This window comes from Oncorhynchus mykiss, chromosome 17, assembly GCF_057628025.1.
Source record: "Oncorhynchus mykiss isolate SJ-2025 chromosome 17, ASM5762802v1, whole genome shotgun sequence".
NCBI lineage: Eukaryota > Metazoa > Chordata > Actinopteri > Salmoniformes > Salmonidae > Oncorhynchus > Oncorhynchus mykiss.
Genome location: NC_143038.1, coordinates 49,309,338 through 49,326,481, shown reverse-complemented (window position 1 = coordinate 49,326,481; position 17,144 = coordinate 49,309,338). Strand labels below are relative to the sequence as shown.

Genomic DNA, 17,144 nt, shown 5'->3' with positions numbered 1-17,144 from the left:
CTTTTTTTATATTCTAGAGAATACAGACCATTTCCAATGCATATTTTGAGTCTTGTGGATCTGCACCATATCCTGACAAATTCTGATCCCAGATCCAGTGTGTTCCAGACATTGTATTATACTGGGATTAGACTACTCCGAATATCACACATTGTCACGCCCTGACCATATCTTTGTTTTCTTTATTATTTTGGTTAGGTCAGGGTGTGACAAGGGTGGTTGGTTTAGTTTTTGTATTGTCTAGGTGTTTTTGTCCTGTCTAGGGTTTTTTGTATATCTATGGGGATTTTAGTATGTCTAGGTATATGTAGGTCTATGGTGGCCTGAATTGGTTCCCAATCAGAGACAGCAGTTTATCGTTGTCTCTGATTGGGGATCCTATTTAGGTTGCCATTTGCCATTTTGGTTTTGTGGGTTATTGTCTATGTGTAGTTGCATGTCAGCACTTGTGTTACAGCTTCACGGTCATGTTGTTAGTTTGTTTAGTGTTCTTCGTTTAAATAAAGAAGAATGTATTCATAATACGCTGCGCCTTGGTCTCCTCGTTATGACGAACGTGACACACATGGACATTTCCTATGGCCAGACATGGACTCATTCAATATAATGAGATATGTGACATCCTATTCTGTCTCTTCATATTGACAAATATCAGTGCATTCAACATATGAAATGTCAAATACATTTTTGTTTGTCACATGCGCCGAATACAACAGGGGTAGTCCTTACAGTGAAATGCTTACTTACAAGCCCTTAACCAACAATGCAGTTAAATAAATAAAAGGAACAAATAGTTAAAGAGCAGCAGTAAAATAACAGTAGCGAGGCTATATACAGGGGGTACCGGTACAATGTGCGGGGGAAGCGGTTAGTCGAGGTAATTGAGGTAATGTGTACATGTAGGTAAAATTATTAAAGTGACTATGCATAGATAATAACAGAGAGTAGCAGCAGCGTAAAAGAGGGAGGGCAACGAAAATATTATGAGTAGCCATTTGATTAGATGTTCAGGAGTCTTATGGCTTGGGGGTAGAAGCTGTTTAAAAGCCTCTTGGACCTAGACTTGGCGATCCGGTACCACTTGATCAATTACCGCTTGACAATTTTTGGGCCTTCCTCTGACACTGCCTGTTATAGAGGTCCTGAATGTCAGGAAGCTTGGCCCCAGTGATGTACTGGGCCGTACGTACTACCCTCTGTAGTGCCTTGCGGTCAGAGGCCGAGCAGTAGCCCTACCAGGCAATGATGCAACCAGTCAGGTGCTCTCGATGGTGCAGCTGTAGAACCTTTAGGGGATCTGAGGACCCATGCCAAATGTCTCCTGAGGGGGAATAGGTTTTGTCGTGCCCTCTTCATGACTGTCTTAGTATACTTGAACCGTGATAGTTTGTTGGTGATGTGGACACCAAGGAACTTGAAACTCTCAACCTGCTCCACTACAGCCCAGTCGATGAGAATGGGGGAGTGCTTGGTCCTCATTTTACTGTAGTCCACAATAATCTCCTTTGTCTTGATCACGTTGAGGGAGAGGTTGTTTTCCTGGCACCACACAGCCAGGTCTCTGACCTCCTCCCTGTAGGCTGTCTCGTCCTTACCACCTGGGGGTGGCCCATTAGGAAGTCCAGGATCCAGTTGCAGAGGGAGGTGTTTATTAGTCCCAACTATAATATATAATACTGTTTTATATAACCATACCAACTATAATATATAATACTACTTTGAGTGTCCTGGATTTACATTTACTATGTTACACCTAGTCTATGAGACCATGCTCATACCACACAGCAATAAGTATAGCTTATCCATACTGTCAAACATGTTAAGTAAACTACTGGTCTATTTACTTTCGAGCATGCTTGGCTATTGAATGAGCGATGGATAAGTGGTTTGCTAATATTTGCTGTACAGCGGAAATAAACAAGTCATGTCAGAAAAGGAGACATCCTGCAATATATGATTATGATTTAGGCCTATATAATAAAAGTACAAATAAAACATGTCCTTACCAATGGCAAATGCATCTGTTTTATTATTAGTGTTAATGTTCTAATGTTTGTATTAGGCACTATAATAATCCCCCTGCACCAAACGCCTCCATTTCCCCACAAGAGCAATATCTGCTTGCAATACAATTGATCAACCGATAGAAGCTGTGCTAAGGCATGGTCTGTGCTGTGCTTGGAGATGCATACACTTTCCTGAGAGTTCAAAACTAATAAATAACCACATTTGCGGGGAAATGGCGCACGCAAGGTTAGAGTATGTTTGGTGCGCACGCACATTTAATAAACGTGACCCCTGCGCGGGCGCGAGGATGGCGGGAATGAATGAGGATGGCCTTTTCATCTGAACGAGGTTGGCCTTTTCAACTGTTGATGCGTGGCAATCACATTTGTGGTTAGCCTAGGCTATGCACAATTAATTGTTTGTGTAGCCTACCTAAACGCACTTTGAACATGAACCATTTGTTAACATGAGAGGATCTGACACAAATACTATTCCTATAAAAATGATTAAAAAAAATAATGATTTATGATTATTATTAGACCTATTATTAGGCTTGTTTTATACATCATAATATAGGCTACTGTTTTATGCATAGGCTAGTCCAACAATTTCAACATTTGATCATTTATAATTATTGCTTAATACTAGGCCTAGCTATATTATCCTACTATGGTGATAATAAACCTTGTTATCATAATCCTAATTATCACTTCGAGGTATGCGTCGATATAATAATATAACTCATCTGAGATCCCATGTTAGTCAATCCGCGGCTTTAGTTTAGGGGTAATTCTAAATTCGTGCCTGGAGGAAGCACGGTAATCAGTGTTGACTGTAGTTTATTTTCTAACAGACTGGAGCTTTCCCCAGACAAGCGTTTGAGGGGAGAGAGAGGAGGGACAGGCAGGAGGAGTGCGTGAAGTACGGGCAAGTCTGATGACATCCAAAGTTTCAACGCTGAATCATCTACAGCAGCAAACAACTCGTGAGTTTGGAAAGTTATAAAATCATTTTTTTTTACTTTGTAAAGAGAGCATTGTAGCCTATGTCAAACCTCTGTAAGGGCTGGGAAAGTTGAACCCGAGACAAAGACTGTTCTGGAGACTGCCCGTAGAGCTCGAACCCACATTCACACTGACAGGCGGAGGAACGGGACAGACGGAGATAGAGTCCCCGAGGGGGGTTGGAAAGAGAGGAAAAACGTTTCGAAAAAATCCTAACAGTCCACTTCTGCATCAAGACATGTCCTAAAATTACGCATGAAGGAGTTTATGGAGACGAGAAGAAGAGTTGTGCTGACAACGAGAGGGGAAAGTTAGAGGAGAGTAGAGCAGAGAGCACGGGAAAGTCAGAGAGGAGAATCTAGTCTACCTGGGAAAGGGGTCAGAGAATGAATTAGCGAACAACGAGTGCCCTGTGTCGCGGCCAACAGTAAGGTAAGTGGTTTTGAGGAGTTCTACCTATGTTGTCTAACTTGTCGCCTTTTGCTTCAATATAAATCGAGTTTGAACAGGACCACAGGGTTGAGTCGGCTGGCTCAGGGTGAGCGTGCATGGACTCGTCAGGAGAAATAAATCCGTCAGGCATGTAATGCAATGTAAATATAATGAGAACTATATGGACACTTCTGACCTGCAACCGATTTTTAATTTCAGAATTGGTTAACATTAGGTTAAGGTTAGGTTCAGGGTTGAACCAGTACCTCTTCTCCTCAAGCCCAGGTCAGGGTTAAGGTAAGGATCAGATGCCTTTAATTGTGATCAAGGATCAACACAGCAGTTTAGTTGAGGACTTTGCCAACTTCATAAAGTTTTCTAACATCCTTAAATGTAAAATAAAAGTAATTCAAAGTTTGATACCATTTTCATTTTATTAGCAGATCATCTTTGTATAGAGATGGCACATATTTCAGACACAATATTTTGACACATATTTTGACATACTATGCTACTGTAAGTGTTTAGTGTAGGCTACAGCCCGTTTAGATGACTAAAAGTGCCAAAAGTGTAGAAGCCCATTGAATTAAAGGTTAGTCAGTTATCTCGACCAGGGCAAAATAAATTCTAGCCCAGAAGGTGCTAGAATGCGTCCAGACAGTCATGAGAAGGAAGAAGTGGAGATGGGTTTTCTGAAATAAAATGAATCTCCCATGTGAGTGCAATACATGCAATATGAACATGTCAATGGCTGGCTGGTTGTGCTCCATACTGAGCTGTGACAGAGGCCTTGCAGTCTGTGTTGCTTGAGGAGCATAAGCACGCCAGAGCACAGCTGTCCCACAGAGATGGTCACGCACATGCAGCTGAGCTGGTGCTCTCTAATCCCCCGATGTTGGCCAACTTCTGCATACTCTGTTAGGATTCTGGAACTTTCCTGAAACATTCGGAGGAAAGGGTCAAGATACACACAGTGTATGGTAGTTTGATTTTATGATCCTTTTTCTGTCTCCATGCTGGAGTGCTCTGCTGATTGGGGTTCTAAGCATGGTCAATTCTCTCTCTCTCTCTCTCTCTCTCTCTCTCTCTCTCTCTCTCTCTCTCGCTCTCTCTCTTTTGTGTTGTCTGACAGGGTTCTCTGTGTATCTCTGTGTCTCTGTCAGGCTTGACACCTGTTCCCCCCACCCCCTAGTGTGCCACACCCATGGATGAGGAGAGGAGCCCCCCTGTCAGCTCACCTGAGCCCCCTGATGATAGGGACCCACATCCCCCCATTCTGCACCCCAACCCCTCCATGGACATACCAGCCTCCACCCCTATTCCAACCCCCACACACACCACAGGTGAGTGAACTGTTGTGGCATTGACAGTACTGAAGGTCTAGGGCATGTGTCAAACTCATTCCACATAGGGCTGAGTGTCTGCAGGTTTTGGCTCCACCCTTGTACTTGATTGATGAATTAAGGTCACTAATTAGTAAGAAGCTCCCCTCAGCTGGTTGCCTAGGTCTTAACAGAAAGGAAAACCAAAAACCGGCAGACACTCGGCCCTCCCTGGAATGAGTTTGACACCCCTGGTTTAGGGGAATGTCATGATGCTAAGCTACGCTGCTTTATCAAGTGCCATCCTGTACGTAAGAAAAGGACAGAAAGGAAGGAGGCCCTATTCAAACACTATAAACATGTATCCTTCCTCTCCATCCCATCCTTGGAGTCTGAAAGAGGGGGAGAAAAACTGTGTGTGTAGTGGGTTGGAACATGCCTGTCTCGGTGAACGGGAGAAGTGATTACCATCAACAGTGATTGTCTGGATGCTTTTGGAGTGTGTTTGTGTATGAGGTTAACTAAGATAGGGAGCAGAGCAGTGTGCACATGTGTATGTATGCTTGTGCATGTGTGTGTACGTGCATACATTCATTCATGTGTGAGAGAGAGACTGTCCACACATGGAGTGTTGAAAGGGACCAGTACGTCTGTACAGTATGTCTGTATTGTGTATGTGTGTGTGTGTGTGTGTGTGTGTGTTAAACAAGTCCTGAACGATGTGTTTGTTCTCCCAGTGGAGTAGACATAGTGAAAGTCTGTACAGTAGATCATAATGAAGACCAGATCTGTCTCTGTACTCTCTTCCTACCAGGACACCTAACTCAGCTCCCTGTCAAAGCAACAGTATGAAGTACAGTAGGGATACTGTGTGTGTGCAGTATAACAAAGAGCCTGAAGGAATGGCGACCTTTGGTCTTGTAGGGACAGCTCAGGGCTTCATGCCCTCTTCTATCCCTCTTTTCGGTTTCCGGTTGAGGTTTGGAGTTGGGCAACAAAGAGCCAACATAAAGCCTGATTGGTCATAGTGAGATTTATTTGTGGAGAGATTTATTGATGGGTGTGAGGGAGGAGGTAGGCGTATGTGAATGATTCTGTGTTTTGATTGGCTAGATGTGTCTTCATCCCACCTTTGCTCTAACTCTATTGGCTGCTTCTTTCATCTCTATTTGCATCCTAAAGCTCCAGGAAGCCCTGGTAAGAGGACAGTGCTGTTTAAGATAGGATAGAGGGAGGCGGGGTTAGGGAAGTCAACTGGGATGTCGAGTGATTTGTTGCCATGGGAACAAGCCACAAAAATCCTCCATGGTGGGAGGAGTCTTCTATAGGGAAAGTCTGGACCCAGAACACTAGGATCTATATTCTAGAAGAATACAATAACATAGGAACATGTGGATGCATGTGTGTCTACTAGAGGTCGACCGATTAATCGGAATGGCCGATTAATTGGGGCCGATTTCAAGTTTTCATAACAATCGGAAATCTCTATTTTTGGGTGCCGATTTGCCATTTTTATTTTTTATTTTTTATACCTTTATTTAACTAGGCAAGTCAGTTAAGAACACGTTCTTATTTTCAATGACGGCCTAGAAACGGTGGGTTAACTGCCTCGTTCAGGTGCAGAATGACAGACTTTCACCTTGTCAGCACGGGGGATATAATCTTGCAACCTTACAGTTACCTAGTCCAACGCAATAACGACCTGCCTCTCTCTCGTTGCACTCCACAAGGAGACTGACTGCCTGTTACGCGAATGCAGTAAGCCAAGGTAAGTTGCTAGCTAGCATGAAAACCTATCTTATAAAAAAACAATCAATCATAATCAGTAGTTAACTACACATGGTTGATGATATTACTAGATATTATCTAGCGTGTCCTGCGTTGCATATAATCTGACTGAGCATACAAGCATACAAGTATCTAAGTATCTGACTGAGCGGTGGTAGGCAGAAGCAGGCGCGGAAACATTCATTCAAACAGCACTTTCGTGTGTTTTGCCAGCAGCTCTTCGTTGTGCGTCAAGCATTGCGCTGTTTATGACTTCAAGCCTATCCACTCCCGAGATGAGGCTGGTGTAACCGAAGTGAAATGGCTAGCTAGTTAGCGTGCGCTAATAGCATTTCAAACGTCACTCGCTCTGAGCCTTCTAGTGGTTGTTCCCCTTGCTCTGCATGGGTAACGCTGCTTCGATGGTGGCTGTTGTCATTGTGTTGCTGGTTCGAGCCCAGGGAGGAGCGAGGAGAGGGACGGAAGCTATATTGTTACACTGACAATACTAAAGTGCCTATAAGAACATCCAATAGTCAAAGGTTAATGAAATACAAATGGAACAAAGGGAAATAGTCCTATAATTCCTATAACTACAACCTAAAACTTCTTACCTGGGAATATTGAAGACTCATGTTAAAAGGAACCACCAGCTTTCATATGTTCTCATGTTCTGAGCAAGGAACTTAAACGTTAGCTTTTTTACATGGCACATATTGTACTTTTACTTTCTTCTCCAATACTTTGTTTTTGCATTATTTAAACCAAATTGAACATGTTTCATTATTTATTTGAGGCTAAATTGATTTTATTGATGTATTATATTAAGTTAAAATAAGTGTTCATTCAGTATTGTTGTAATTGTCATTATCACAAATAAAATAAAAAATATCGTCCGATTAATCGATATCGGCTTTTTTGGTCCTCCAGTAATCGGTATCGGCGTTGAAAAATCATAATCGGTGGACCTCTAATTCAGACCCATTGACTTTTTCCACATTTCCACTTTTTCCACATTTTATTCTAAAATTGATTAAATTGGGTTTTTTTCCCCGCTCAACTTTTTATACATTTTGGAAATGTATAAAAAATAAAAACGGAAATATCACATTTACATAAAGACCCTTTACTCAGTTGAAGTACCTTTGGAAGAGATTAGCCTTGAGTCTTCTTTACCTTTATTTAACCAGGCAAGTCAGTTAAGAACAAATTCTTATTTTCAATGATGGCCTAGTGGGTTAACGTGGGTTAACTGCCTGTTCAGGGGCAGAATGACAGATTTGTACTATGTCAGCTCAGGGGTTTGAACTTGTAACCTTCTGGTTACTAGTCCACTGCTCTAACCACTAGGCTACCCTGCCGCCCCGCTTGGCACACCTGTATTTGGGGAGTTTCTCCCATTCTTCTCTGCAGATCCTCTCAAGCTCTGTCAGGTTAGAAGGGGAGCGTCGCTGTACGGTATATTTTCATGTCTCTCCAGAGATGTTCAGTTGGGTTCAAGTCCGGGCTCTGGCTGGGCCACTCAAGGACATTCAGAGACTTGTCCCAAAGCCACTCCTGCGTTGTGTTGGCTGTGCGCTTAGGGTCGTTTTCTTGTTGGAAGGTGAACCTTAACCTCAGTATGAGGTCCTGAGCGCTCTGTAGGAGGTTTTCATCAAGGATCTCTCTGTACTTTGCTCTGTTCATCTTTCCCTCGATCCCGACTAGTCTTCCAGTCCCTGCCGCTGAAAAGCATCCCCACAGCATGGTGCTGCCACCACCATGCTTCACTGTAGGGATGGTGCCAGGTTTCCTCCACACTTGGCATTCAGGCCAAAGTGTTAAATCTTGGTTTCATCAGACCAGAGAATCTTGTTTCTCAGGGTCTGAGAGTCTTTAGGTGCCTTCTGGCAAACTCCAAGTGCGCTGTCGGGTGCCTTTTACTGAGGAGTGGCTACCGTCTGGCAACTCTACCATAAAGGCCTAATAGGGGGAGTGCTGCAGAGATGGTTGTCCTTCTGGAAGGTTCTCCCATCTCCACAGAGGAACTCTGAGCTCTGTCAGAGAGAACATCAGGTTTTGTTCACCTCCCTGACCAAGGCCCTTCTCCCCAGATTTCTCAGTTTTGGCCAGGCGGCCAGATCTAGGAAGAGTCTTGGTGGTTCCAAACATCTTCCATTTAAGAATGATGGAGGCCACTGTGTTCTTGGGGACCTTCAATGCTGAATACATTTTTTGGTACTCTTCCCCAGATCTGTGCCTTGACACAATCCTGTCTTGGACAATTCCTTCGACCTCAGCTCAATTTCGAGTCTCATAGCAAAGGTTCTGAATACTTATGTAAATTAGGTATTTCTGTTTGCAAAAATTTCTAAAAACCTGTTTTTGCTTAGTCATTATGGGGCATTGTGTGTAGATTAATGAGGGAAAAAATGTATTTAATCAATTTTAGAATTAGGCTGTAACGTAACAACATGTGGAAAAAGGAAAGGGGTCTGAATAGTTTTCAAATGCACTGTATACCCCCCTCAACACACACGGACCTTTGAGGCTGACCATCAGAAATGTAAGTAGGACATCAGATAATGAGTCATATTTTTTAAGGTAATTAAGTTGTTGTTTTTAGTTTCAGTCTTCACAGATGTTGTCCCAACATGCAGGTCTCCCTAACCACTAGCTCCAGGTAAAAGTTACCCTTAACCACCTAAGAAGGGGTGTAAAGGGGGTGAGTTGATTTGGGAGGACGGATATGAGTTTAGGTTGGTGAAGAAAAGGAAGGGATGGGAGGGCGGAATGAGGAATGGAATGAGAACTGGCTTCACTTCCATAGAGGGCAACAAGGACTTGCTTTCATCACTTACCAGCTCCCCACACCCCACCAGCTCCCCACACCCCACCCCCACCCCTAACTTCACCCTCCCAGAATCCCAGACCAGCACTGCACCCCGTGTGTATCAGACGAGGAGAATACACACACACACACACACACACACACACACACACACACACACACACACACACACACACACACACACACACACACACACACACACAGGGCCCATTGATTTCTTCTAGCTGGGCTGGCACCACAGGGATGTGTGTTTGTGTGTGGAGAGTGGTCCTGACTTATTTGGTCTATTTGTGCTGTGCTCTGCCCAGAAAATCTGCTACCACCCTGGTTCCATATGGCAATGTAACGGTCTACTCTTTCCTTCTACGGCATCTGCCTAGAGGGCTGACAGCACAGGTGCCCTGTACAGCTAACTGCAGGGTTGCTGATTCAAGGCTTGCTGTCCAGGCGTTGCCCTCTATGACTACATACTCTCTCTCTCTCTCTGTTTCTCTCACTCGGCTGTAAAGATGCAATCAGTGAGCTTGTTTACATGGGAGTATTTCTACCATCTAAATACCAACAAGTTTATCCCTTCTCCCTCTTTCCCCTCGTGTTAGAGGCTGTGTGTGTTAGTGTGTGTTTTCTCTTCATGTGTGTTAGAGGCTGTGTGTGTTAGTGTGTGTTTTCTCTTCATGTGTGTTAGAGGCTGTGTGTGTTAGTGTGTGTTTTCTCTTCATGTGTGTTAGAGGCTGTGTGTGTTTTCTCTTCATGTGTGTTAGAGGCTGTGTGTGTAATTTGCTTTCTCTCACTGACGGAAATAAACGTGGTGCAGTTTGAGGCATTTTTACGACATAGTTGAACTATGAAAAAGCATGAGAGTCTGTTTTCCCAACCTCTCCAACTCTGACACACACTTGGCCCTCGCTGAGCTGGCCTAGTGTAGCTCCTCCTCTGCAGAATGCAGGAAAGCAGCGATGCAGAGGTTGTGTTGCTGCTCAACCATAACGGGTCCTTGGAGTGTAGAGAATCTACTGAAGGCACAGAGCAACCCTGAGGTGGTGTGTCTAACGGTTGCATAGGAAATGTGGTTATAATGGAGACCTTTGAACCCTCGTTAGCAAAGATTCTCTGTTGATTCCGTTTACCGAACGGAGATGCGTGGTCTCTCACACGTGTGTTTGTGTGTGTTTCTACGCATCAAAGAGAACCTGACCTGTCATGACCTCTGTGTGTGTTTAGATGCATGCCACAAAAGAGACGCTAACTAAACACTAGCTTGAGTTTTTCCCAGAAGAAGAATCTCTGAGACAAAGTAACACAATTAAATTCCTCTTAGGCCTGTTAAACAGCAGACAGTTTCAGTCTTTAATGAGCTTACACTGCTTCATTCTCTCTAAGCAACAATAATCTGGCTTTCTGGACTCTATCCAGCACTCCCTTCAGAAAGCGCTTTTCTCTCAAGTGTGTCTTTGAGTCCTGGCTGGGTTTCAGGGCAGATTAGGCTATGGTGTGTGTGTGTGTGTGTGTGTGTGTGTGTGTGTGTGTGTGTGTGTGTGTGTGTGTGTGTGTGTGTGTGTGTGTGTGTGTGTGTGTGTGTGTGTGTGCGGGTTCATTGAGGAGATGCCACAGAGGACGTGAGTGTATCTCCATGACTAATTGTTTTCCTTTTTTGTCTTATTAATTTCTTAATTACAACACACACACATGCACACACTCTCTTAAGGATCCCTGAGGAATTATTGTGGGAATTGTTCTGTATTGTTTGACAGGGTGTGGGGTTGCATTTGTGTGTGTGTGTTTGGTTTTACTGTCCTTGTGGGGACCAGCAGTCCTCATAAGGATAGTATAACAAGGACAATTCAGACACGTAGGAACATTTAGCCTATTATTATATGTTTACGGGTTTTGGTTTAGGGTTACAATTACAGTTAGAATTAGGGTTAGGGGTTAGGGTTAGGGGTTAGGGTTAGGGGTTAGGGTTAGGGTTGGGGGTTAGGGTTGGGGGTTAGGGTTGGGGGTTAGGGTTAGGGTTAGGGGTTAGGGTTAGGGTTGGGGGTTAGGGTTGGGGTTAGGGTTGGGGGTTAAGGTTGGGGGTTAAGGTTGGGGGTTAAGGTTGGGGGTTAAGGTTGGGGGTTAAGGTTTTGGTTTAGGTTTAGGAGTTAATGTTAGGGTAAATAGGATTATTAATGGGAATCAATTGTTTGGTCCCCACAAGGATAATAAAACAAAATGTGTGTGATAAATGTATTTGCTGGTGGCCTTTAATCCATGAGATATATTTTGCTAAGCGACACCACCTGTTTACCATCCACACGCCGTGACCAACATCATTACAGACATACAGCTAGGGTCTGTGTTTCTCTGTGTCTCTTTGTGTGTGTGCGTGTAGGATTTGTGTATGCTGTGTGTGTGTATATGTTTGCATGCGTAATTATTATGGGAGCTTATTGTTATTCAGGGTTGGATGTAACATTATATGACAAAGCTTAATTGACTGGAGGCATCTGGATTGATCATTGGACGTTTGGATGGTTTGAGAGGTCATATGTGTGAGGGATCTCTGCTCTGCATGTCAATGCTATGGATTAGAGGTCGACCGATTATGATTTTTCAACGCCGATACCAATTATTGGAGGACCAAAAAAAGCCGATAACGATTAATCAGAGGATTTTTAATTTTTAATTTTTTGGGGGTAATAATGACAATTACAACAATACTGAATTAACACTTATTTCAACTTAATATAATACATCAATAAAATCAATTTAGCCTCAAATAAATAATGAACCATGTTCAATTTGGTTTAAATAATGCAAAAACAAAGTGTTGGAGAAGAAAGTAAAAGTGCAATATGTACCATGTAAAAAAGCTAACGTTTAAGTTCCTTGTTCAGAACATGAGAACATATGAAAGCTGATGGTTCCTTTTAACATGAGTCTTCAATATTCTCAGGTAAGACGTTTTAGGTTGTAGTTATTATAGGACTATTTCTCTCTATACCGTTTGTATTTCATATACCTTTGACTATTGGATGTTCTTATAGGCACTATAGTATTGTCAGTGTAACAGTATAGCTTCCGTCCCTCTCCTCGCCCCTACCTGGGCTCGAACCAGAAACACATCGACAACAGCCACCCTCGAAGCATCGTTACCCATCGCTCCACAAAAGCCGCGGCCCTTGCAGAGCAAGGGGAACAACTACTCCAAGTCTCAGAGCGAGTGACGTCACCGATTGCAACCCTATTAGCACGCACCCCGCTAACTAGCTAGCCGTTTCACATCAGTTACACCAGCCTAATCTCGGGAGTTGATAGGCTTGAAGTCATAAACAGCTCAATGCTTGAAGCATTGTGAAGAGCTGCTGGCAAACGCACAAAAGTGCTGTTTGAATGAATGCTTACGAGCCTGCTGCTGCCTACCACCGCTCAGTCAGACTGCTCTATCAAATGTCAAATCATAGACTTAATTATAACATAATGACACACAGAAATACAAGCCTTTAGTCATTAAAATGGTCGAATCCGGAAACTATCATTTCGAAAACAAAACGTTTATTCTTTCAGTGAAATACGGAACCGTTCCGTATTTTATCTAACGGGTGGAATCCCTAAGTCTAAATATTGATGTTACATTGTACAACCTTCAATGTTATGTCATAATAATGACAATTCTGGCAAATTAATTATGGTTTTTGTTAGGAATAAATGGACTTCACACAGTTCGCAACGAGCCAGGCGGCCCAAACTGCTGCATATACCCTGACTGCTTGCAATACTTGTGTATTGATTTTAAAGAAAGGCATTGATGTTTATGGTTAGGTGCAACGACAGTGCTAAATCATCACCCGTTTTGGCGAAGTAGGCTGTGATTCGATGAGAAATTAACCGCATCGATTATATGCAACACAGGACACGCTAGATAAACTAGTAATATCATCAACCATGTGTAGTTAACTAGTGATTATGTGAAGATTGATTATCTTATAAAAAACTAGTTTAATGCTAGCTAGCAACTTACCTTGGCTTCTTGCTGCCCTCGTGTAACAGGTAGTCAGCCTGCCACGCAGGCTCCTCGTGGAGTGCAATGTAAGGCAGGTGGTTAGAGCGTTGGACTAGTAACTGGAAGGTTGCAAAAACGAATCCCCGAGCTGACAAGGTAAAAATCTGTCGTTCTGCCCCTGAACAAGGCAGTTAACCCACCGTTCCCAGGCCGTCATTGAAAATAAGAATGTGTTCTTAACAGACTTGCCTAGTTAAATAAAGGTGTAAAAAAAAAAATATATATATATTTTTAAATAGGCCAAATCAGTGTCCAAAAATACCGATTGTTATGAAAACTTGAAATCGGCCCGAATTAATCGGCCATTCCGATTAATCGGTTGACCTCTACTATGGATGGCTGCTCGCTCTGGGACAGAGATACAGGTGTTTGGATAATGGTCCGTGCTCACTCACTCCCTGGGCTTGAAGGATGACAGGACTTGTCTTGGGCACTGACTCCAGGAAACTGGCAGATGTGAATGGCCTAAACTTCTCTGTAAGGGAGAATAATCCATTGAGAGAGTGAATGAATGGACATATGTCAGATGGCAGCCATCTAGTGCACTACTTTTGACCAGATCAGGCTCCACTTGGTGGTATGGTCAATGCTAGTGCACTACTGTGTATACAGAACAAGGTGTATTTTGAAACCTAGCCAGTGTGATGTTATGTTTCTGCCTGGCCTGATCAAAGACACAGAGGTAGATCCCTACACAGTCAGGTTGTGGAATCTTTCTAAACTCTATAAGCATCTCTGCTTCTCTAGAGACTCTGCTTCTGTCAGTCACGAACACAAACAAACACACACACACAGCAGAGTTTTTCTCAGTGTAGAGCTGCTTCAGAGGGGCATTAGTAAAGGCTGTATGACAGAGACAGGGACAGAGGATTTAGGGAGTTTCAAAGACTCCACGTAAATCCTCTGTCTCTTTTCTCTTTCTGCTACCACACTCCATCCCCTCCACACTCCATCCCCTCCACACTCTATCCCCTCCTCACTCCATCCCCTCCACACTCTATCCCCTCCACACTATCCCCTCCACACTCTATCCCCTCCACAATCTATCCCCTCCACACTCTATCCCCTCCACACTCTATCCCCTCCACACTCTATCCCCTCCACACTCTATCCCCTCCACACTCTATCCCCTCCACACTCCATCCCCTCCACACTCTATCCCCTCCACACTCCATCCCCTCCACACTCCATCCCCTCCACACTCTATCCCCTCCACACTCTATCCCCTCCACACTCTATCCCCTCCACACTCTATCCCCTCCACACTCCATCCCCTCCACACTCCACTCACTCACTCACTCACTCACCCACTCATATGCCAGGCTCCAATCCCAGTCTCTTTCATGCTCTGTTTTCTGTCTTCCAGTTAATAAAGAACACTCAGATAACAGGAGAGAGAGAGAGAGATCGAGAGTGGGTGGGGGAGATAGAGGGAGGAAAATAGAGTGTAAGAGTTGTGAGGAGAGGAAGGCTGGGGCTAAGATGGCCGCTGAAAGAGTTTAGCCAACTGTAGACTTTAGAGCTGGGTGCCATGTTACTGCCTCTAAGGATTCCCCTTTACCCCTCTCTCTCCCTGCTAATGAAAAAATACAGCTTAACAGTCTCCAGTCTCTTTCTATTTAAGGGTTGGTTGACAACGTCACAAATGATGTGCGCGCATCGATGGGACCGGAAGCCGTGTGTTGTAATGTTCTGAACGGTCTGTTAACTAGCAACAATGACAAGAAGCTACCATGTGGGGAATCGTAGGTGGCTCGTTTCAGCTAGTTTTATCTTGTTGTTTTGAGGTGTTTTTACTGATTTCATTTCAATGCTAATATGGCAAAAATTCGCTAGCTAGCTAATTATAATAGGTGAGTACTGGCGGCAGGGAAGTCAGGTACAGGAGAGCAAAAACTGTGTTCCAACGGAGCAGTTTAATAATAAAAGCCACCGTAAAATAGAACAAACAAACAATGGGTAACAAAACCCGTCACACAGCATACGTGCACATGCACTTACAATAAACAATTCTGGACAAGGACATGGGGGGAACAAACAGAGGGTTAAATACACAACATGTAATGATGGAACTGAAACCAGGTGTGTGGGAAGACAAGACAAGACAAGAAGACAAATGGAAAATGAAAAGTAAATCGATGATGGCTAGAAGCCCGGCGACGCCGAACGCCGCCCGAACAAGGAGAGGCATCGACTTCGGCGGAAGTCGTGACACTAATCAACAACTGTAACAATGTATTTGAGAGATAAAAAATGCTCATTGTGCACGTTTATTTATGGTTTCAATAAACATTTGGAGACAAAAAATAGTTTACAGGGGGCCTCCTGAGTGGCGCAGCAGTCTAAGGTACTGCATCGTGGTGGGCCAGGCGCCTGTAAGCTGACTTCGGTCACCGTCTGGACAGTATTTCCTACGACACATTGGTGCGGCTGGCTTCCGGGTTAAGCGAGCAGTGTGTCAAGAAGCAGTGCGGCTTGACAGGGTTGTGTTTCATAGGACGCATGGCTGTCGACCTTTGCCTCTCCCGATTACCACTACCAATTGGATATCATAAAAAATAGATTTTTTTTTTTTAAAGATGTATAGTTTACATGTTGTCAACACTCTCAGCCAATCTTATCGGCAGACTCAATAGCCTTGGTTTCTCAAATGACTGCCTCGCCTGGTTTACCAACTACTTCACAGACAGAGTTCAGTGTGTCAAATCGGAGGGCCTGTTGTCCGGACCTCTGGCAGTCTCTATTGGGATACCACAGGGTTCAATTCTCGGGCCGATTCTTTAATCTGTATATATCACTGATGTCGCTCTTGCTGCGGGTGATTCCCTGATCCACCTCTATGCAGACGACACCATTCTGTATACATCTGGTCCTTCTTTGCACACTGTGTTAACTAACCTCCAGATGAGCTTCAATGCCATACAACACTCCTTCCGTGGTCTCCAACTGTTCTTAAACGCTAGTAAAACCAAATGCATGCTTTTCAACCATTTGCTGCCCACACTTGCCCGCCCAACTATCATCAGTACTCTGGACGGTTCTGACCTGGAATATGTGGACAACTACAAATACCTAGGTGTCTGGCTAGACTGTAAACTCTTCTTCCAGATTCATATTAAACATCAAATCCAAAATCAAATCTAGAATCGGCTTTCTATTTTGAAAACAAAGCCTCTTTCACTCACGCCGCCAAACCTACCCTAGTAAAACTGACTATCCTACCGATCCTCGACTTCGGCGACGCCATCTACAAAATAGCTCCAATACTCTACTCAGCAAATTGGATGTTGTCTATCACAGTGCCATACGTTTTGTTACCAAAGCGCCTTATACCACCCACCACTGCGACCTGTATGCTCTAGTCGGCTGGCCTCGCTACATATTCGTCGCCAGACCCACTGGCTCCAGATCATCTATAAGTCTATGATAAGTAAAGCTCAGCCTTATCTCAGCTCACTGGTCACGATAAAAACAGCCACCCAAAGCACGCGCTTCAGCAAGGATATCTCACTGGTCATCCCCAAAGCCAACACCTACTTTGGCCACATTTCCTTCCAGTTCTCTGCTGCCAGTGACTGGAACAAATTACATAAATCGCTGAAGCTGGAGACTTATATTCCACTCACTAACTTTAAACATCAGCTATCTGAGCAGCTAACCGATCGTTGCAGCTGTACATAGTCCATCTGTAAATAGCCCACCCAATCTACCTATCTCATCCCCATATTGTTTTTATTTTA

General features: G+C 43.8%; 1 protein-coding gene across 9 annotated transcripts in view; it reads left to right on the top strand.

The window, feature by feature from the left end:
• The first annotated feature begins 2,789 nt into the window (after positions 1–2,789).
• Positions 2,790–17,144, top strand: part of LOC110494413 (uncharacterized) — a 45,292-nt gene continuing 30,937 nt past the window's right edge. For 2 of the 9 annotated variants that reach the window (XM_021569421.3, XM_090205810.1), the window contains exons 1-2: positions 2,790–2,992; positions 4,636–4,786. In XM_021569421.3, the coding sequence (XP_021425096.2) occupies positions 4,648–4,786 (139 nt within the window). In that variant the 5' untranslated portion in view covers positions 2,790–2,992; positions 4,636–4,647. Of the gene's footprint in view, positions 3,444–4,575; positions 4,787–17,144 lie in introns of all 9 variants that reach the window. The other 7 variants (XM_021569419.3, XM_090205807.1, XM_021569420.3 and 4 more) reach the window with 4 other exon arrangements.